Below are 21,782 nucleotides of genomic sequence, written 5' to 3' on the forward strand. Positions count from 1 at the left end.
GAGAGAGAGAGAGAGAGAGAGAGAGAGAGAGAGACGAAGAAATATTTCCGTATCCATAACGTCGTCAGTCTGTTTTCGTCATCCGTGCATCATTTTCGTCATCCATCATCCGTCAGGAATGACGGATGACAGAAAGCTCTCCGTTCAGTCATCCGTCCGTCTCTCAGGACGATGCCGGATGACGTTTTGTGAACGGACGGGTGACGAAACTTCATCCGTCCTACATCTTTATTTCTCAACCGGTGGGGCCCACCTTTCTCATAAAAAGGACCCCACCCGACAACAAATATCTCGGCCGGGCAGGGCGGAGATAATTCTGCGCTCGTCCACGTGTCAAGATCTCTGAGGCTAACGCCACGTGAGATGGGGCCCACCGTCTCTTTTTGCCACGTCAGCCGTCCTTCTCGTCTAACTGCCTCCATATTTCTTCTCTGCGTCTCTCATCCGATTCGAAGATAGAGAGAGAAAGCTAGAGATAGAGAGAGAAAAAAAAGGGGGGATCGGAACGTATGATCTAATGGCAGGAAGCGAGTGGAAGATTGCAATGGCAGATCGATCGAATGAGAGAAGATCCGACGGTGTCTCGGAATCTGCCGACGTTTCGAATTTGGTAATGGAAGCTGTGGATCTGAGTCTTTAGTCGCCTGACGAACGTTCTCAGTTGATTTTGATTTCTGGGTTTTACTCGATGAGTGATGTTGACCCCTACCCGCATTTTTTTTCTTGAATTTTTAGTTCATGGTTTGCGGTTTAAGTGTCTGATTTGTTTTTTCACCGATGTCTCTTGAATGTATTTCAGGATGGTTTGATTATCTTCTCTGGTATTAAGTTTTCTTTTTGTTGTTTTTAACTTTTGCAGCCATTGTATTTCTGTCTGGTCTCGATTCGTTCAGAAAAATTCCTTCTTTCATTTATATGATAGAAGTCTTTGCCGACCAAAGAACGTTTGAATTTCTGTTAGGTTTTCTCTTCAACTGAATCTTACCTATGAATGCTTTGTTTTTTTCTTCTGTAATTAGCAGATGAAGCCTCCTCTCCTAATCTATGAGCAAGTTGTGGTCAATTTCATCTGATCAGTTCGTTGTTGAGAAATTTTCTACAGATATTTTCACGATGTTGGGCTAATAGAATCCGTTTGGTCATAATCTCTGAATTTCTTTAGGATAATCCAGATAATCAGAATAAAAAATCCTTTGACTTATTCTATCTCAGAGATTACTCTACCTAGATTAACATAGAATGTTCAGAATTTTGAGATTAAAGTTCATTTTTTTTCCTGATTATCAGATGCTTGAATCAGCCTCGGCTGCATGGACAGATGAGAAGCACTACTCGTTCTTGAATTCCATGGAGGCATCTTTTGTCAGCCAGATGTACCGAGAGGATTTATTGAGAGACTGGGCATCGAGGAAACATTATGAAAATTTCCACCATAATTCATCTTCTTCCCAGGTGAGATTTCATTTTATCAGACCTTTAGGCCATGCCTTTTCCGTATTAATTTTCATTTTTTAAAATTATTCAGGAAGCCATTACTGAGGAGGCAAGCTCCTTCCCAAGGAAATCTTGGATAAGAAGACAGAGAACCAGCTCAAATATTCTTCATTGCTCTTCCCCCGGATCATGTTATGTAGATTCTGCTACTCACGGTATGCCCAATAAACCATTACTAGCTTCATAAAAATCAAAATAAATGTGATAAGTATTATAAACGTGTGTATTTTTCAGGATATTACATATGATAGAAATTATTTTTCTTTCTTTCCTTATATATCGAGTTACAAAATCTGGACAGTGTCCTAGATTTCTTGTAACCTGGCTTTGGTTACTATCTGGAATTTCTTCTCTGTTTTACGGGGCCTTTATTTTTCAAATTACACAGTAAAACGTCCCAATTTTAGTTTCCTAATCTGATTGCAAAATCTTAAATCATACTTTCTTATCATTTCGCTTTCATAAGCCTCTCACCAAGACCACCGCATTGAAATTTTCCAGAGGTATCAGATCAGAACTTCGTGGACAACCAGCCAATAACGAAGAAATCAGATAAATTTTATGCTAAAGTAAGATCTCGAAAAAGAGATCCAGCATCTGGGAACAAAGTAAGCAGAAACTTCCAGGATTACCCTGAACAAACCCGATCATAAGAGGAAAAAGAGAAAAAAAAACTGACATAATAATTTTATTTGTGTTTTTCCAGGAAGCGAGGACAGGCAGAATCAATGCCTCAAATTCTGGATGAATGCAATGGTAATTATTTCTCATGAAATATGAATCTCCAAAATTGTAAGAACAGAAGGAAGCCCATGAATGAAGTGTTTTGAGGCAATTACCTGAATGGGCCACAGAGATTGGCATCCAGAAAGAGGCATAGGCTGGAGAACTATCACAAAGAGACGGGACAGTGATTCATTTGTGGCGTTTCTCTTTCTATATTTGCTATTCCCAGCCTCATGTGTTGTTTTTCTTTAATCATAGAAGGACAGTGAAACATTGATACTTGAAAAGATTATCATCACTGCCCAAATGTAATAAATCCTTTTTCACCTTTATTTTTTGTCCACAGCCCCTTTTCAGACAAGTTGAGTGATGAGTTTCTGCGAGTAAAGTGATATTTTATTTGGCTATACTAAGATAAATTATGTAAAATGAATCTTAATGAGGGAGAAAAAAAATTTTGTATGCACTCTGAAAATTTACCTTAAAAAGTATGTACGATAACCAATATAACTCTGTCCGGCTTTTAGCTACGGAGGAGGGGATTCTCAAAGTCAGTGAGGACTCTATAGGATAAACAAAAATTGCCAACACATTATAGACAAAGATTAGGGAAGCATCACACAATGCAGGGCTTAAAGGGTGAGTTTTTTAGCTCTTTATCCATGTCCTATTGTTGTTTAATTTACTACATTCTCCTATTTTTATCATTAATACCAATTCAATATCGGAATTTCTATGAACTATACAAAACTTGATTTTTGGGCTAAGATATAATTTTACCATGATGCGCAGGTACTGGATTTTCACAATATATTGAAGATTATTATATATCTCAAAAAATCATAATTATTTAGTAAATTTAAAATAAATCACTTAGTAAAATTTTGATGATTGACTTGAAAGAATTTATACTGAATTCTAATGATAATTTAATTATATTACATAATGATAAAGAAATTTTAGGTTTTATGCTTTGTTAATAAATTTATTTATTTGAAACAGTTAGTTTCATATTTGATCTGACTATTCCTTACTTATTTTTTACTATTAAATTTTATTTTGTACATTTATGCTCTTATCAAAATGTAGAATTTAAATAAAAACATTATAAAAATTTATAATGATTGGTTCAACGAAGTTGAAGATTTAGATGAATTTTCAGTATAGTGTTTATATTCTAAACGAAGTGAATTGGAGAATATGCACTCACAAGGTTGGTGATGATTAGTCAACTTCTGATCAATGATCAATGGTAATAAGCTAAGTGAACATGATGATTGATAAATCAAATTAAGGGGTTTTATGTTTATATCATTGTAATTTTAATTTTCTACAATCAAATAATTTTATTTATTTTATTTCAGACTCATTCAAGATGTATAGGTGATGAGTGAGGTCATCTCCACAGGGACTGGTGCTCAGAGATAAATCTAATTTAGAATTAAATGAAAGGAGGTAGAGATAATAAGGTATAATATGAAAGATATTATTTGGTTATATTAAATCAAGACTAAGGAGTAAGATAGTGATATTAAAATTTAGTGATATAATGATTATACTACTATGACTGATTATTTCTAGCATTAGTTCATATAAATATGGGATGGGAAAATATGATTTAGTTCAGAAAAATAAGATACATATAAAATTGAAAAATTAGAATAAGTGGTAGGGTATTTTTCAATCGGAAATATTTATATTATTACGTATGAGGGAGAGGTGGGGAATGCTTGTGAAGAAAATATATTCTTATATAATTATAATAAGTATAGACATTTGTATGATAGAAGAATTGATTTATAATATAAAAAAGAAAAGTAATAGGTGAAAATAAATGTAGGTGATATGAATAATAAGTTATCAAAGAATAATGATGTGTATTAGTAAATGAAAAAGGGTATAGTATCTAAATGTTTAAGATAGTATTCATATATTCCATGGTATTAGAGTGTGTCATAAAGTGTGCAATGAAATGCCTCAGCACGTTTGTATTAAAAATTTTGATTTAGAAACTAATTCAACCTAAATAAATCTAACACAAATAAGGTTTAATGAACTACTAAAAATTCCTGATATCTATCAAGATCTAGAGCAGGATGTCCAAACTGAAAGAATAATCTTCCACCAATTTTAAAGATGCTAAAAAAGACACTTTTAAGAAGTGACAAAATCCTTTCTTATGGTTCACGGATCTTTATGCATAATATATTCTATGGTCTCTCTAAAAATAATAGAAATATTTGGCCGACGAGCCAATCCACACAATGCATATTCTGTTCATTTTCATTAATACAATGCATTCATTATAGTGCGTGTGTGATGCTTATAATGCAGTCCATGAATACATGATCAGACATGGCAAATTATGATGATATTGTAATGTAAAAATCACTACTTTTTAGTTATGTGTTCTAAACATTCCTATTAGAGGGATACTCAAGAAGGACATCAAAGTATCACGATTGAATAACACTACCTAGTCTCACTCATATAATGAGTATGGCCAGTCCCATATCCATTAGTGTGAATACATTAATGATATATACTAGGTTATTTAATACCAATTCATTGAATTGGTATGTATGAATCCATGAATGGCATTATACCAAACTGTTACTCATGTTGATTCAGATCACATTTTTGTAAGTGGTACTTAGACATGAGACACCAAAGACGCCATGTGAATGGACGATTATATTTTGAATATGGCCAATGAGTCCTTAATCATGAAATTTTGAATAGTCTTACTTTTGGTGCATCAAGAAGTTTATGAAGATATCTTGAGAGATCTAGACGGGATCCTCCACCCTTCATGTAAGAGGAAACATCTCAAGGAAGACGATGCAATGAAGTCCTTGACCAAGGCAATAAAATATCAAAAAAAAAATGATAATTTTTGAAATCATTAGTAATAAATCAGATTAAAAATTAGGGTTTTTCAATTAATCATATCATAAGTAGTCCTAGGAGCATCAAGAAGATGGGAGATAATACATAAACAATAATTGATGATAGACAGGTTCCATGGGCGAGTCAATAGACTCCTTTGTATTTTCTAGTACACGAGGTATAGCTTTGCACCCTTGGGGCTGGAGACTCTTCTTATGGATTGGGTTAAATTGATCCTTTATCAATTGATCTTTATGATAATTTTAATTAATTTAGAAGACCAATAAAGGTTATGAGGCCATTGGAGACGTTAAGTAGACTGGTATAGGGGCCTACAAGGTCACATGCAAATGGTACTTTGGACATCAAAAGAGATATTTAAAGTTTGGGGTTTAAATGAAAAATATACTCTTAGTATAAAGAGGGGGAGGCCCTAAAAATAATTCATCAAAGACATTTTTTTTAGGGCCTTTCCCATTTTTCTCCCTTCAACCCTTAGTTCATCTCCTTTCTTGATGTGATTTGAATGGCATTATGACAATGACGGAGTGTGAATGGAGCTTGTCGAGGTCAAAGAGGAGATTCAATGTGAAAACGATCACATGGATACACATGGAGAGTGTACATATGAGTATATTAACACATCCCACTCTAGAATCTATGCGATATGCGCCTAGGTGATTTAAAATCATTTCGGTTATGTAATTTCAAGTCAGTTTGGTTAGGTGATTTCAAATCTTCATTTAATTTATGTCATTTTGGTTATGTTTCAAGTCTTCTGTTGCAAGGAAGCATTTTGTTTTATCCATATCAAGGCCATACAACCCAAAATAAAGTGTAAGTATCATGTTGTTAATCCAATATAAAAAATAGAGCTATTGAAATATTGCACATTGAGATACATTAGTCTTGGATAGTCTCACGTGCCTGAAATAATCAAAATTTGAAGATTACATGTGCCTTCCTACTTCAATTGGCTCAAAAATTAATTTTGGCATCTTATTAAATTAAGAATTAATCATATGATAGAAATCTTAATGACGATATTCAATGCTGAAAAGCTGAACGATTTTTTCTTAAAATAGTTACAAACTCCTAATTTAATCATTCCATTCATGGAGGAGGTTCTTACTAAATTATTGCTTATATGTCTCTAAATTTATAGAAAATGTTTCAAATAAACACAAATTCATGCATTAATTTAAGATGATAAAAATTATCTATCTTTTGTTATCAAGTTAATTTGTAGTATTCATCAGCTTAAGTGGTTAATTAGGGGGACAATACATTTAAATCCAACATGTCTGTCAAATTTGCAAAGGGAATAAATTTAATTTACCTAAGTCTGAAATTATGAGCATTATTATCATCGATGTCATTAATACACGAGTAATGTTGGACAAGTTTTTGATTCATGTTTACACATAGGTTTCCAAGTCAAACCATATCTCTAGTCTTTTATCATTCATATAATTTATTGCTTTATTTATGATGTAATTTCACAGATATTTACTTTATTAATCTAATTTTAAGCTAAATCTTACAATCATAAAACTGAAGCATCTGGATACCCATAAAGGTATTCATGTTAAAATCAAAAGTAGCAGCTACTTCAAGATGAATAAATTTGTGGAAGATAGAAGGGATGATGGATTTTTAATAGAACTTTTGGTAGAATTTAATGAGGCTGGTATGTCTTTTGGTTAAATTTAGGATGTCTTATACTTTCAACCAATGTAGGATTTTTTGTCTTTTGGTTAAATTTTCATATATAAAATGTCAAAGTTAAAGATAAAAATGATAATAAAATGAGCTATTAACTTGTTCAAAATTATGTGCAGTAGTATATAAATACTATTTCAATCCATAGATGTATTGGTTTTGAGTTTCACTTAGAATTGAACTTTTAACATCATTGAATATTTAGTAAAATCATGCTATAAAATATTATCTCTAAACAGTGAAAAGCATATGAGTATTCTAAAGATATCCATAATTTTTATCTAAAAAATAGGAAATGAAGGTAAATCAAAGGCATGGTGTTTCATGCGAAAAATGTTTTAAATTATGATGTATAATTCATGGGTACGGGAAGAAATATGTAATTCTGGAATTAATGTAATTCTGGAATTAATGGAATTAATATAATGAGTCAACTATTCGGTGTTATCACACACCAAAGATTCAATTATTACAATTCTCAAAGGAATTCTCTTGTTTTTACTTCACGACCCATTAATTTTGGATATGGAGTATTTCATATGTTAGTCACATCCCTTCATATGAATATCCTGATAAAATAATAAAACCTATTAATTTTGGATGTCATTATGAATTTTGATGGGACTCCTACTTCTCTCTAGGTATGATACTATAAACATGGGAATATCTCACATATCTCAATTCAAAGGTGGGTGTCTTTCCTTCATTGTAAAATTTACCCTAATGATCTAGTGCTTATTTTTCTCCCACTTTTAAGTTCTAAGTTAAAATAAAAATCCCCTCCTTAATGAAATAGGATTGTGTTGTAGTGATGGATGAAGGTATGAAAGTAATTAAAATATGTTTGAATCAAATTAAAATGGGGATATGCTAATGGAAATGAAAATAAAGGGTATATGACTATGATACATATGCCCTTAATTTAAGGAATTTAGGAACGTAATGAAATATGCAAATAAAGATAGAAGAAATATATTTTCACTTTTCAAGCCTAATTTATATTTATATTTTGAGTATCTTTATTTTATGTTATTTTATTTTTTCTCTTTATATTTTTCTGTGGATAAAGACCTTCAAAAATTGGAATAATTGGGATGAAAACATCGTGATATTTGCCACTTCGATATCCAATATCTCAGAAAAACAAGACAGCTACGAAAGATGATAATGTATATCAGGACATATCTTGGAATAATATCAAGTATTGGCTCATATATCATCATCCTGTGGGTGTAGTTGAGTATCAATGTTGTATATAAGATCTTGGATGTCAAATATGATATCTGAATATATGGATGTAGGAGACAATTGAGGAAATATGTTTGATATTGATGTTTTGAAGAAAATCTTGTAAATAAAGTCTTTTGTCATATGGTTTGTGAATACTAAATGGAGAGAGAAAGGAACATGCCTAGGTGTATATTCGATCAAGAACATGATGATCCGAATGTTGCATGCAGCTCTATCTCTCTTTCTCTCTCTATGTCTGTCAAATTTCTCCATGCTCAATGGATACATCGACCAAACATGAAGGGGAAGGCTCCCTTGCACAATTTCAGAATAAGGAGCATTAGCTTAAAATTTAAAATCATAACTTATACAAATGTAATAATGTTATAAATCAAATATCAAAAAAATTGGTATGTGTATTCGACATCCTACATCCAATATTGGAATCCAAAACTCCAAACAAATGGGAATACCACTATCAAAATAGATATTGATATCCTTAAATACCTGTATTATATTAACTAATATCAAGTATCATCATTTGGTGTCCAGATATCAGTTAAGGCAGTTAACAGTATTTTGATATTTTGTCCCAATATCGGCATCCGAATGGGTGAATCCTAGTTGATTGTAAAACTTTAAAATAGTAGAAAAATCTCTAAGTAATGATCTTCAGGAAAAGGTGGCTGAAAATGCAAATCCTAAGTAATACTTTGTCGTCCGTCTAATTTCTTCAATCTAGAATCAAATAGTACAGTTCTAGATGCAATGGATTTTTACGGATATTCGAATGACATTTCTGTTCAATATAATTTGACAAATACATAAAAATGTCCACATATTGATCTTTAGAATAAAATTGCTAACAATATGAATCTTGCGTCACAGTATTGTCCTCATTAGAACTTCTTCAATTGTGCACGGAAAAATGAGTCTAAATCATGTGGATCTGGGATGATGTTAACAACAGAATAGGTGTTTAAATTTTATCAAAAATATTGTGTAAATATATGTAGAAGGCCAAGTCTAATTATTTCTCTTTGTAGTGAAAATTTTCACTAAGAGAGAGAGAGAGAGAAGGTGATTTGAAGTTAGGGTTAAATATGTCTCTATGGGATTCCAAAAGTGAAATGGGTGTATGTAATATTAAAAAATCCTACAGTCGAATGCATTGAATATGAGTGAGAATAAGACATAACGTTGACATTTATTTCATAAGTCATTAAGGTAAATCTGATAATAACATTTTCTCCATGAATTAAACTTCAAAAAAATTATGTTAGATATCTCGAGTCATCTTCTAAAAAATATTATGAGCATCTAGATTTGTAATTCTATATTGAATCTCTAAAATAATCCATGAATTTGAGGGAAAGCATAATTTTAAAAATATTTATGGTAACTAGAAAAGTCCATGTTGAGCATCATGTTTCAGTGGCCAATTGTTGTCTGGTCAACATAAATATTTGACTTAAGGCATAGAACCTGGTTATCAATGTGTCATATAATCTTACTTGAAGCTAGTTGATAGTTAGTAAGTCATATTTTCTTCCTTTCAGCATGTCTTGAAACTAATGTGCTAGTTCACTTCAACAATGGGAACTTCACGTAGCCTAAGAATTTACAAGGGGGCAGTGTATGTTTTATTGGGTACAAAGAGACATAACTTATCTAGACAATAATGTTAAAAGTTCTATCCAAATCCAGTCCAATATCTAATGGAGCAGCCCTCCAATAGGACATCTATCCAAATTGTCTATGCTTTTAACTTATCAGGTAAAAATATAATCATTCAAAAAAACTTTTAAAACGTACTCTTTTATCTTTATTCTGATGAGCTGATCTGCATCATCAAATTTCTCAATGGACGGATCAAGGGATGGTATTAAAACTTCACACCAGCTACACAAAAACGACTATATTCATGCTTAGGAGGAATTTTGAGAAGCACAATTTTTGAACCATAAAAAATTATGATGGTTCAATTGATTACTGAAACAGAATTCAAGATCACTACACAACAGTGAATTGAAACTTAAAAAGTGTCATGACAATCCAATTGACTTTTACAAAATGCAATTATGTTCATGACTCCTGATCAAATTCATCATGCCCACACTATGACTTCTAACTTTCCAGGATTATCACTTGTTACAAAGAAAAATCAAAAGTAGCCAATGAGAGATATATCCATTGACCAGCTTCGAGAGAGGGGGTTCAAAGATGAATATTCATGATTACCTTCTGGCGTTGGCATATAGTTTCTTTGCTTATGATTAAGATCCTGGTTATATTTGTATGGATCATGCGCAAGGCTACGTTAAACCCAACTTTAGAAAAAATGAGAGGGGGAACCAAAACGAAAAGACTATTATATAACAAAGAAATTAAACTACCGTAGAAGGTTCCAAGATACATAATTGAAGGATGATCGGACAGCCCATATCCCATTCCGTCAGCGCCTGTGGCGACTTTTATCCCTGACATTCCACATAAATAATTATTAAAAAAGGTTTCCCAACAGAAACTTATAAATGTGACAAAGAACTCAGTTAAATAAATAATTGCTTTTCATTTTCAACACAAATCAACATTTCTTTCGCTTTTTATTCTTCCTAACAGTCAGGGAGATGATCACGTACCTCCCTGGAGATATGGAATATGATCGTGATCGACGGCGGTGCTTTGACGGTGGAGTGCGGCTCCGGCTCCAGCTCGGGCTCCTACTACGATGGTACTTCCTATAACCAATCCACAACTATTTGAAATCATTTTTTGGAAATAAACTAAAGCAGATCTCCATTGAAGAAAAAGGCAACATGACTAAATCTCCGTCACAAAAAAAGAATTAAAAATAGAGAGGAATATCAGGGTATGAGCATAAAATTCAAATTTCCAAAAGAACAAGGTATCAGATAGAGATCAAAAGTAGGTCTCCGTTGGGGATTGTAGGACAGTAAGATATAGAGAAACATGGAAAAACAACGGTTACATGCTCAGATCTCCAAGCCAATTCAACAAACTCTTTCTTCAACTACTACTCTTAGGGAGAGTTACGAGTATTTAAGGAAATTACACAAAAGACGAATTAAAAAAAAACCTAGAAGGGGTCGGGGGTTGTATCAGCATCCAAGTGACATTTGGTGTTTCACCTATGACTTTATTGTAGATTGGTGGATGGAAGAGAAAACAAAAGATCCCATGGGTAGGTCTCCATTGGAGAATAATTTTGGAAGGATAGAGAGAGCTATAGAAAAACATGAAAGTAACAATAGTTACTTGCCCGTATCTCCAAGACAATTCAGCAAACTCTTTCTTGCTACCCTAATGGTAGGGGATAGCAAAGGCAAAAAACTTACAAAAGAAAGTTGTTTCCTCAAGGAATTAATGAAGCAAATTAGGGTTTAGCATTCAGAATGACAATGACCACGGCGATTCGTTATCGCTGATGTCTCTTATTCCCAATCATCCCATGAAAAATGCATCACCGCGTTTCACCATCGCATTATCATCTAGTCATTGGTCTCCAACAGAACATGGTTGGCAACAATGAATTCACCATCTTTCCACAAAACCTACGAAAGAACATCCAGAAAAACTTCTGTACCTCGGAGATCGGCTGTGGGATCGGCTGTGGGTTCTACTTCGACTGCGGGATCTACTGCGACTACGGGTTCTACTTCGGCTGCGGTGACTATAGCGGCTAGATCTGCTAGCCTCTGCAAGCTTTTCCTTCTTCTGGCGCTCTTGTTCTCTCTTCTTGATCAAATCAGCAGCAGCATCTTTCTTTACTGCAAAAAGATGCAAAGCATATCATTTGTATTCACTGACTTTAATAAGGTAAGAGAGAAGCATACTCTGTTTGTTAAGCTGCTTGCTCATAATCCTTTTAAGCCGATCTTGAGGGGTTTCTTTCTTCTCAATCTGCAGCTTTTTCAAAGGCCCGCCACTTCCAGTTTTGTTCAGTTTTGTAAGGGACGATGATCCACTGTATTGGAGAGATTAGGATAGAGAAATCAAATACTGGAGCAGATGTGAATCTTGAGCTGGGTCTGGGAGAAAATATAGATTGAAACCTTGGCGACGGTTTCATTGGTTTGGTACTATCCTGATCAAAGGACACACCAGAAGCAGGATCAACGTGCAATGCTTCCAAAATTCGCCCAGAAGATAACCTGAAAAGATAACGATAGGGTGGAGTAAATAAAGATTACAAAAATAGAGATCATCCTGCGTGTGGTGTTCCATAAATTTTTCCAGAAAAGCCCACAATATCTGCCTCTGCAGAAACATCCAAAACCTATGATTGCCAAATGTCAATAGTGCCCCTATACAAACCCTCTCAACACCGTCTTCTGCAGCAGAGATTAAATGTCAAATCTATAGTTGCAGTATAAAAAGTCGAGTTCCCCGACCGGTTAGGCATGTCAGCGTGAGATGGAGGGGATGACGGCGGAGATATTCCTTCCTGTCCCAAAGCACCAGAGTTTGATCCTCCAAACTCTGTTATAAACTCTATTTTTGGGGCCCTTGATTTACTTTTATACCCTCCATTGTCAGCATTCAGGTCACGAGTATGTCGTCTCGAATGCAATGGGGAGTACGAGCGTGATCCAGTTCTTGATCTGAAAGAAATAACAATTTTCAGGGCCAGAAAAATGGATTTAATCAGAGAGAGCAGTATATAGTAGCAAGGTCAGAATATGAACCTTCTTGAACGAGGATATGCATCATAAGTTGGGCTTCTCCGTTGTTCCCTATACAAGAAAAAAACACATTACGGTGTCCATATTCTGACATTGCTACCATTTACTGCTCATGATGTGAAGCCAATAATTCACCGGTACGGATCATGATGTGAAGCCCTTCCAACAGCATGAAAAGATTCTCTCTCTTTCTCCCGTTCCATCTTTGAGGCTTTTCGCCTTTCCTTGCGGCTGAGCTTTTTCTGCAAATAATGTAGAACTAGAGTAAAAATGCACACTCTTAAAGTTGTACCAAATGAATCAAATTCCAAAAACACTTACAGCTCCAGGTTCTCCTTTTAAAACTTCCATCTGCTTTTTCTCTTCTATGTCTTTCTTATCCTTGTAAAGAAGCCAGTTGTATCGCCTTATCCCAAATTCTCGTGCAATTTTATCGATTCCTTCGTCATGACTGTCGTCACTGCTGAAGTCATCATCATCCTCATCTTCATCCTCACCCTCTGTGTCATCGTCAATAGAATGAGCTTCCTCATCCCCACCTCCCTTATACGAGAAGCCCACCTGAGAATATGTTCCCTTAGCTGTGGAAGCCTGGGATACCACTGATCTGATATAAAGACAATTACAGAGATCATAAGCAAGGTCTGACAGTCATCTAGACTACCAGAAGGATATCACTGAAGTCGTCAGGGGATAAATATACATCTAGTAGGTAAAAGTGGCGAGTAGAGTTTGCCGAAAATGACGAGTTTGGCATCTATGAGGGACGATGATGAGGGTCGTCATGGTCCTAGCCACAGACAAAGGACAATGATAATTTCGTCCTCATCATGTCAAGTCATCTTCGATAATGATGATGCTGAAGGATCATCATTCCTAGATGATGAACCTGTAATTGTCATCTGAAAGAGAAAAACAGAGAAAGCGACCATAGAACGCTCACGAGTCATCATCGTCATCAATAAAAAATCCATGGATTAGTCACCGTCATGGTCAACCCAGTGAAAACGAATATAAGGGGATCGAGAAAAAGGAACTATATAATTTTTTTTTTAAGAAAGGAACTGTTTAAACTTATAAAACAGTATAAATTTTGTAAAACATAAGGCTAACCTTTCTGGGGCAAAAAGCGCATTAGCTTTCACCTCAAGCTGCAGAAAAGTATCCTGTAAACCTTCTTCGTCAGCAACTGCAGGAGAAAATGTAAGCATGTGAAAAGATTGTACATGCATTCCCACTAAGACGGAATGTAGGGAAAATTCATGTTATATATGATGTTAAGGGCATCTAATACGAAAATATTTTTTTCTAAAAGACGACAAAAATCAACAGGTACATACATCCTCTCCGTCGGTGTTTAATTAAATCCCGGTAACGCTCAAAATTAACAAATTCTTCTAGCTCTTCTTCCTCTTGGGTTTTTCCTTGTGTATGCTGTGGTCGAGAAGCTGGATCGCGGATGAAATCAAGCAGAGCACGACCATCGAATCTGCATGAAGACATCAGAAATGTCACTTAAGAAGCCCACAATAAAATCAATGCATAATAAGCAGAAGAAGATAATCACCTGTCGATCATAACATCTTCTTTTCCATTCCAAGGTATCCTACAAAATTTAATGAGAAAATAAGACTGGAATAATTGAAGGAAACACCAAATGACAGAATGTCACAGAAGTAAATTTCAGGTTAAAGCACAAAAGCAGAAACCAAAACAACGAACAGTTGTTTGATCCCATTCAACACAAAGCAAAAATAATAAAAAATGTCAGCGCATAAGAATCAACTTGAATGCCGTCCAGCAAGGTCGATGGAAATTTTTTCAATGATTTTGAGACCTACAATAAATCCCACAATTTTCTACTTTCTCACCCATAAGTTTGCAGCATGGTTGCCAACTCCACCAGTCCAGTAAGATCCTATTGTCAAGGGGAGTCATAGATTATTTATGAAGGCCTCGTATTCCCACCCAACGAAATACTCATTGCCCTCCTATCCGCTTCCCCAGCCATGCAAGAGGTATTTTGATGCGATCCGACACCGCAACTACGAACCGTTGGGGGCCCATTAGCGAAGACTATTTCAACCAACCGGCGGAGGGAGATGGCTGGCTTTTGACTCTGGTAAGTGCCTCCGCACATCCTCCACCTCCAAGGCCCTTGCTGACCCTCCTCATGCAGACGTCCACTCCTGCTCGAGGGCGGCATCCCAGGCTGAGTTCAGACGTTGTCCAACCCGTCTGCTCGGAGGCGTCGTCAACCCCACCAATCGTCCTCCCTTTTTACTCTATCGTCGTATCTTCTTCTACCCCTCTCAGACACGTGAATTGTTGGGAATTGTTAAGTTTCTATCAAAGTAGTTTGGAGTTACAAGGAGCTTAAAATATTTCTATCATTTTCATTGAGGGCAGTTTCCCTTTAAATACTTGTAGGCCTACCCCAAGAAAGGAAGTCAAGAAGTTACTGAAGGGTGCTCAGGGGCTGATCCAGGCAGGTATCCGCTGTCATCTCTCAATCTTTTTTTTGTAATCCTTCTCTCGATGTTCCTTCCAAGACCATTCCTTGGTAGAAACCTACACCAATGTCTCTATCATCCTCAGAACGTTGATCTATGATCTTGAGCATGACAAACGAGGGCTAAGCCAAGATATAATGATAGGAAATCAAATGAATTGGGCCCACTAAGGACCAATTATCTGGGGATTTGTATGAGACAGACAAAATGAATCGGGGGCCAGTCCATTATGATGAATCACGAGTGTATCATGTCCTCTATCTTTGCCTTAGAACGGCCTCCTTCCCCGTCTAGCATCTTGATCGAGACTCATTAAGGGTGGGAAACATTCATAACCGTTTGTTGGACCAATAAGGGTTGAAATATCCCTGAGTGTAACAGAGTCTCATTGATGAATTTATTTGTGAGATCTTCTTTCCAACCTGGAGTTCTATCCAGAGTTCATGATCAATCTCTCTCTCTCTTCTTCTACCTCTATTATTTCCTTAACTCGACAAAATTCTCTTAATTCCGATTGATACCCTCCAGGGTTATATAACATCCATCTCGGCTTTCCCCCACCAATTTCTTCCTCTCCTTATCCCCAATAAGAACCATGTCTGTAACAGAAGATAAGAAAGAACAATCGAACCAAGTAACTACAAAAACCTCAGTTCACTGTTGATAAAAAAGGACAACTTGAAGGTCCAAAACAGTGAGGCTCTCGTCCTAAATAAGAAAACGTAGACAGAGAATCCTCTTTTTTATCCAAATAATAATTACTCCTCTCAGATGAACGCATGCAAAAAAAGTTTTAAGATTGAATCAAACGTGGTTGAATGGGATAAGCTGATGTCAACACTTTTTTCTGATTTCTCTTTGAGAATAGGAACATTCAGAGATGAATACCAATGCAAATAAATAGGATAAATTCAGAGACGAACAAAGTTAAACTATTTTCCGACCTCATAAAATTGGTAATCGATTAAAATAAGGGATAAAAACATATCGAAACATGAAGAATTTCAAAAGTAGAAAATATTCAAAAACGGCAGCGTGAGTAAAAAAGCAAAAAGCAAGAAAAAATGAAGAGTGAAAAGCACCAAAAACACACGAAAAAGGCAAAATTAATTTAAAAAACTGGGAATCCATTGATGTTTCAGTAACCGAAAACATCAATGCGGAAAATTGGGTAAAAAAGCAAAAGGCAGGGGAAAGAGAATCGAGAAAAGGATTCAAAGGTACACTAAAAAGACACAAGTAATTGAAATGACTGAAACCAAATCAACATGCTTGGAAGTCCTCGCTTATTCTCTCTCGCCTGATAGAACCCATCAACATATTTCTTTAGGGGAAATAATCAATGCCCCAGATTTTCTTCAAACAAAAAAAATCAATGCCGCAGAAAGGGTAAACAAGCAAAAAACAGGGCAAAAATACCACCGCCCCCTTCTAAAAAAAAGGCAAAAGTAACCAAAACGCCTGGGAATCAAATCAACACGTTTGAAAGTCTAAACACAAGAAACCTCGCAGAGACTAACAACTAGAAAAGAAACGATACTCGATGATTCTCTCTCGCTTAATAGAACCCATCAACATATTTCGGTCGGGGAAACTATCGACGCCGCAGAAATTCTAAAAAGTCTAAACTCGCATAGAATATCAACTAGAAAACATACAGTCCTTGCTGATCCTCGCTTGCCTGATAGAACCCATCAAGATATTTCGGAAGGGGAAATTATTAATGCCGCAGATTGTGCAAACAAGCAAAAAACACGGCAAAAATACCCCCAAAAATGCTAGAAAACATACAGTCCTTGCTGATCCTCGCTCGCCTGATAGAGCCCATCATCGCGGTAGACGCGGCATCGAGACCCAACGACCTGAAGCGACTGCTGGGGATCTCCGCGTCGCTTGGCAAGAAAAACTTGTCGTCGCTGCGCCCTCTTGCGCGCGGCGTCCATCAAGTCATGGACTTTCTTCTCCGATCTCCTCGCCTCGTGCCACATCGTAGCTCTTCTGTGCCCCCCAAGCCCGAGCTCTCTCTCTCACCTTCTTTGATGGGTTTTTTCCCCTTCTGTCTCTTCTCCGAGTGTTCGATCAGAAGCTTTCATGGTAGTTTTGCACCAATTTTGATGGGCCGGACCTGTTGAATTTACTATCCCTGGTAAAAACCTTTTCTGGGTTCATCTCTTCTTTTTTTGTTGAGTTCATTGTTTTTTTTTTCCTTGAGTTCTTTGTTTTTTTTATCTTGGGTCTTTGTTTTTTTTCTTGAGTTCCTCAGTTTAATTTTGGTTCCTTCGTTTGATTTTGGGTTCCTTTTTATAGTTTCTTGGCTTTTTGAGTTCCTTTTTTTTTAGTGCTTTTTTTCTTTTTGAGTTCATTTTTTGGTTCCTTTTTCTAATGGGTTCCTCGTTTTGCTTAGTTTTTTATAGTTTCTTTGTTTTTCTTTGTTCCTGATTTTTGGGGTCATTAATTTTTTGGGCTCAATTGTTTTCTGAGTTCCTTGTTTTTTTTGGTTCATTGTTTCTTTCTGGATTCTTTGTTTTTTTTTTTTTGAGGTCCTAAGTTTAATTTTGGTTTCCTTCGTTTAATTTTGGGTTCTTTTTTTTTTGAGTTTGTCTTTTATAGTTTCTTGTTTTTTTCAGTTCCTTCTTTTTTTTAGTGCCCTTTTTTTCTTTTTAAGTTCTTTTTTTTTTTGGTTCCTTGTTTTTACTGGTTCCTCGTTTTTGCTTACTTTTTTTAGTTTCCTTGTTTTTTTTAGTTCCTGATTTTTTTGGGCTCATTAATTTTTTGGGTTCATTTTTTTCTGAGTTCCTTGTATTTTTTTCGGTTCCTTGTTTCTTTCTCGATTCATTGTTTTTTTTTAGTTCCTCAGTTTTATTTTGGTTTCCTTCGTTTAATTTTGGGTTCTTTTTTTTTAGTTTTTGTCTTTTTACAGTTCCTTGTTTTGTTTTTGAGTGCCTGTTTTTTTCTTTTTGAGTTCTTTTTTTTTTTTGGTTCTTTGTTTTTACTGGTTCCTCGTTTTGCTTAATTTTTCTTTTGAGTTTCCTTTGTTTATCTTAGTTCCTATTTTTTTTGGGGTTTTTTGGGCTCAATTTTTTCTGAGATCCTGGTTTTATTTGTTCCTTGTTTCTTTCTCGATTCATTGTTTTTTTTTAGTTCCTCAGTTTTATTTTGGTTTCCTTCGTTTAATTTTGGGTTCTTTTTTTTGAGTTTTTGTCTTTTTATAGTTCCTTGTTTTTTTTTGAGTGCCTTTTTTTTCTTTTTGAGTTCTTTTTTTTTTTGGTTCCTTGTTTTTGCTGGTTCCTCGTTTTGCTTAGTTTTTCTTTTGAGTTTCCTTGTTTATCTTAGTTCTTATTTTTTTGGGGTTTTTTGGGCTCAATTTTTTCTGAGATCCTGGTTTTATTTGTTCCTTGTTTCTTTCTCGATTCATTGTTTTTTTTTAGTTCCTCAGTTTTATTTTGGTTTCCTTTGTTTAATTTTGGGTTCCTTTTTTTGTGTTTTTGTCTTTTTATAGTTCCTTGTTTTTTTTTAGTGCCTTTTTTTTTCTTTTTGAGTTCTTTTTTTTTTGGTTCCTTGTTTTTATTGGTTCCTCGTTTTGCTTAGTTTTTTTTTTGAGTTTCCTTTGTTTTTCTTAGTTCCTATTTTTTGGGGTTTTTTGGGCTCAATTTTTTCTGAGGTCCTTGTTTTTTTGTTCCTTGTTTCTTTCTGGATTCTTTGTTTTTCTTTGACTTCCTCAGTTTAATTTTGGTTTCCTTCGTTTAATTTTGGGTTCCTTTATTTGAGTTTTTGTATTTTATAGTTTCTTGTTTTTTCGAGTTCCTTGTTTTTTTTTTATTGCCCTTTTTTATTTTTGAGTTCTTTTTTTTTTGGTTCCTCGTTTGCTTAGTTTTTTTTAGTTTCCTTTTTTTTCTTAGTTCCAGATTTTTTTGGGCTCCTTAATTTTTTGGGCTCAATTTTTTCTGAGTTCCTTTTTTTTTTGGTTCCTTGTTTCTTTCTGGATTCTTTGTTTTTTTTTTGAGTTCCTTAGTTTAATCTTGGTTTCCTTCGTTTAATTTTGGGCTCCTTTTTTTTGAGTTTTTGTCTTTTTATAGTTCCTTGTTTTTTTTTAAGTACCTTTTTTTCTTTTTGAGTTCTTTTTTTTTGGTTCCTTGTTTTTGTTGGTTCCTCCTTTTGCTTAGTTTTTTTTAGTTTCCTTGTTTTTCTTAGTTCCAGATTTTTTTTGGGCTCCTTAATTTTTTGGGCTCAAATTTTTCTGAGTTCCTTTTTTTTATGTTCCTTGTTTCTTTCTGGATTCATTGTTTTTTGTCATAAGGTGTCAAACTATTTATCAGGAAAGGGTGTTATGAAATCAGTCCTCTTAATCAATCATCTAACATGTAGAATACTGAAGTTTAGACATCTGATCAAGATAATGACTCAACAAACATTAATAATAAATACTCCTCCCAATGTTTTTATCTGCATTGCCTACGTACACGTGTATGTTCCTAAAATAAAATTTATCACAATACCAATCAAATGCATCTTTTTGGCTATTCTTCTACAAACAAGGGGCATAAATGTTACAATAGCATGTCAATAAAATACTTCATATTAGCATATCCAATCAATGAACATGAAAGAATTTATGACCTCAAAGTGGCATACATGTTACAACCTCAAGGAACGGCTGAAAACAGATTAAAATGACCCTCTTTAGTCAGATATGACATTTGACATCTCCTCACATTATACCATGATTCTATTAACTGGAGAACAATACCATCAAGTTACATGTAATATAATTTTTATAAACACATGACTGAGCCTGATTTTGAACTTGGGATCTATAGTGTTTGAGACTTGTGTGATGAGAAATTACACCACCCATGTGTTGATGATGTCAATAAGTGTATTCCCCATGGGCCATAAGGTACACTAGTTCAATGGTGATGATAAAAAATATTTGAGAATAATATTTTTTATTAGAAAGATGAAGCCCCGGATGCTGAAAAAAGCTTAGGCATGGACAATTAATAAAAGGTAGGGTAACAAGGCATGTACCCATAAGGTTAAGTATCTCTCCCCATCTCAATATTAGTTCTTCCTAACCAGGTTGGAAGAGCTAATTGTCCCAAGAAATGTAGAAGGGGCTACGGCAGGCAGATATAAGTTGTAGGGAAACACTTCAGAATAATGAAACATGGTCTTTGAAATAACAAATCAATAAAAAATATACTTGTGTGATTCAGAGTTTATATTTTATTCATTCTCAACCAAATCTTGATTATACTACTCTGCTATAACACCAGTGTCACATTTTTTGCTGTATTTACAAATCATGTCAACAAGTAAAATAGTTTGCCTGCAAAACTTATAGCTAAAATTTCCCTGGCATTAGTACATGCTTTCCTTGTTGTTTAATAGGTTTATATGTCTATACATTGCATAAGAGTTTTTAATAAATCCATTGGTCTGGTATATTAGACCAGACTCCCCAGTTTCAAGGCTCTAAGGGAGAACTCCATAAAATTCTTTATCAGCTTATAAGTGAGAAATGCTTAAAAAAAGTGAGAAATGGTACTTTGGGGATTTTGATACTCAAAACTTTGAACATAAGCCTGGAGGGTTGTAAAATCAAAATTACATGGTTCACATCCATGTCATTTCATTGAATCAAAACTAGCTCTTGAACTGAAAAAATTAAAATAAACTATATTCCAATTCCAGACATCCAAATATATATAATTCTGATTTAACAAATCTTGTCTGTATGACTGTATCAGTCTAAATATTTATTTACAGAGTAACATTTTATAGACTCACTGCTATAGTTTTGGGTTGTCCGGGACATGGACGATGGATGGGACGGACGAAGATCGTCATGTTTGACGTCCGGAACCAGTGCAGGGACGTGGAGGGGACGGTTTGTTCGTTCGAGACTTCTGGAAAGGACGATTTTTTTGTTCGAGTGGACGAAAACTGTCCTGTCTGGAGGTCTCAGGACGAATTTCCGTCCCGATCTTCGTCCAACCTCGAAAATGTGATGATTTTTTTTCATCCTGGGATGAAAAAACTGTCCCGTCCGCATCCCTGCACTCTCAAGTTCCGAATCGTCTGTGAAGTGGACGGTGGACAGGACGGTCTTTGTCCTCTCCCATCTGACGTCCGGAATCAGTGCAGGGACGCGGAAGGAATGGTTTTTTCATCCAAGTGGACGAAAACAGTCCCGTCCCGATGACTTGGGACGAAGTTCAGTCCCGATTTTCATCCAACCGTGCAGACGGGACGATTTTTTTGTCCTGGGATGAAAAAACCGTCCCATCTGCGTCCCTGCACTCTCTAGTTCTGGATCATCAGGACATGGACGATGGACGGGATGGTCTTCGTCCCGTCCCGTCTGACGTCCGAAATCAGTGCAGGGTTGCAGAAGGGACGGTTTCTCGTGATGAATTTCCGTCCCGATTTTTGTCCAACCTAGCGGACGGGACGATTTTTTCATCTTGGGACAAAAAAACCGTCCCGTTCGTGTCCCTGC

At 35.3% G+C, this 21,782-nt stretch overlaps 2 protein-coding genes across 3 annotated transcripts; one reads left to right on the plus strand and one right to left on the minus strand.

The window, feature by feature from the left end:
- Positions 1 to 436: 436 nt before the first annotated feature.
- LOC144713629 (uncharacterized) lies at positions 437 to 2,563 on the plus strand. Its single transcript, XM_078588278.1, has 5 exons — positions 437 to 610; positions 1,288 to 1,452; positions 1,526 to 1,649; positions 1,996 to 2,102; positions 2,201 to 2,563. Exons 1-5 carry the CDS (start codon positions 518 to 520, stop codon positions 2,240 to 2,242), a joined length of 531 nt encoding a protein of 176 aa, XP_078444404.1. The 5' UTR covers positions 437 to 517; the 3' UTR covers positions 2,243 to 2,563.
- A 7,847-nt stretch (positions 2,564 to 10,410) lies between these two features.
- LOC144713595 (CLK4-associating serine/arginine-rich protein) lies at positions 10,411 to 17,364 on the minus strand. Of its 2 annotated transcripts, none has more exons than XM_078588217.1 (13): positions 17,072 to 17,364; positions 14,335 to 14,373; positions 14,108 to 14,256; positions 13,881 to 13,956; positions 13,089 to 13,374; positions 12,903 to 13,009; positions 12,771 to 12,818; positions 12,477 to 12,686; positions 12,138 to 12,236; positions 11,919 to 12,049; positions 11,669 to 11,852; positions 10,704 to 10,802; positions 10,411 to 10,541 (listed from the first exon to the last, which is right to left on the minus strand). In XM_078588217.1, the coding sequence occupies exons 1-13, from the start codon at positions 17,266 to 17,268 to the stop codon at positions 10,517 to 10,519; spliced, it is 1,650 nt and encodes a 549-aa protein (XP_078444343.1). In that variant the 5' UTR covers positions 17,269 to 17,364; the 3' UTR covers positions 10,411 to 10,516. The 2 variants fall into 2 exon arrangements, with proteins under 2 accessions (XP_078444343.1, XP_078444344.1); XM_078588218.1 differs by lacking the exon at positions 17,072 to 17,364 and adding an exon at positions 16,939 to 17,028.
- Between the last annotated feature and the right edge of the window lie 4,418 nt (positions 17,365 to 21,782).

The sequence above is a fragment of the Wolffia australiana genome, chromosome 16 (assembly GCF_029677425.1).
Source record: "Wolffia australiana isolate 7733 chromosome 16, ASM2967742v1".
Taxonomy (NCBI): domain Eukaryota; kingdom Viridiplantae; phylum Streptophyta; class Magnoliopsida; order Alismatales; family Araceae; genus Wolffia; species Wolffia australiana.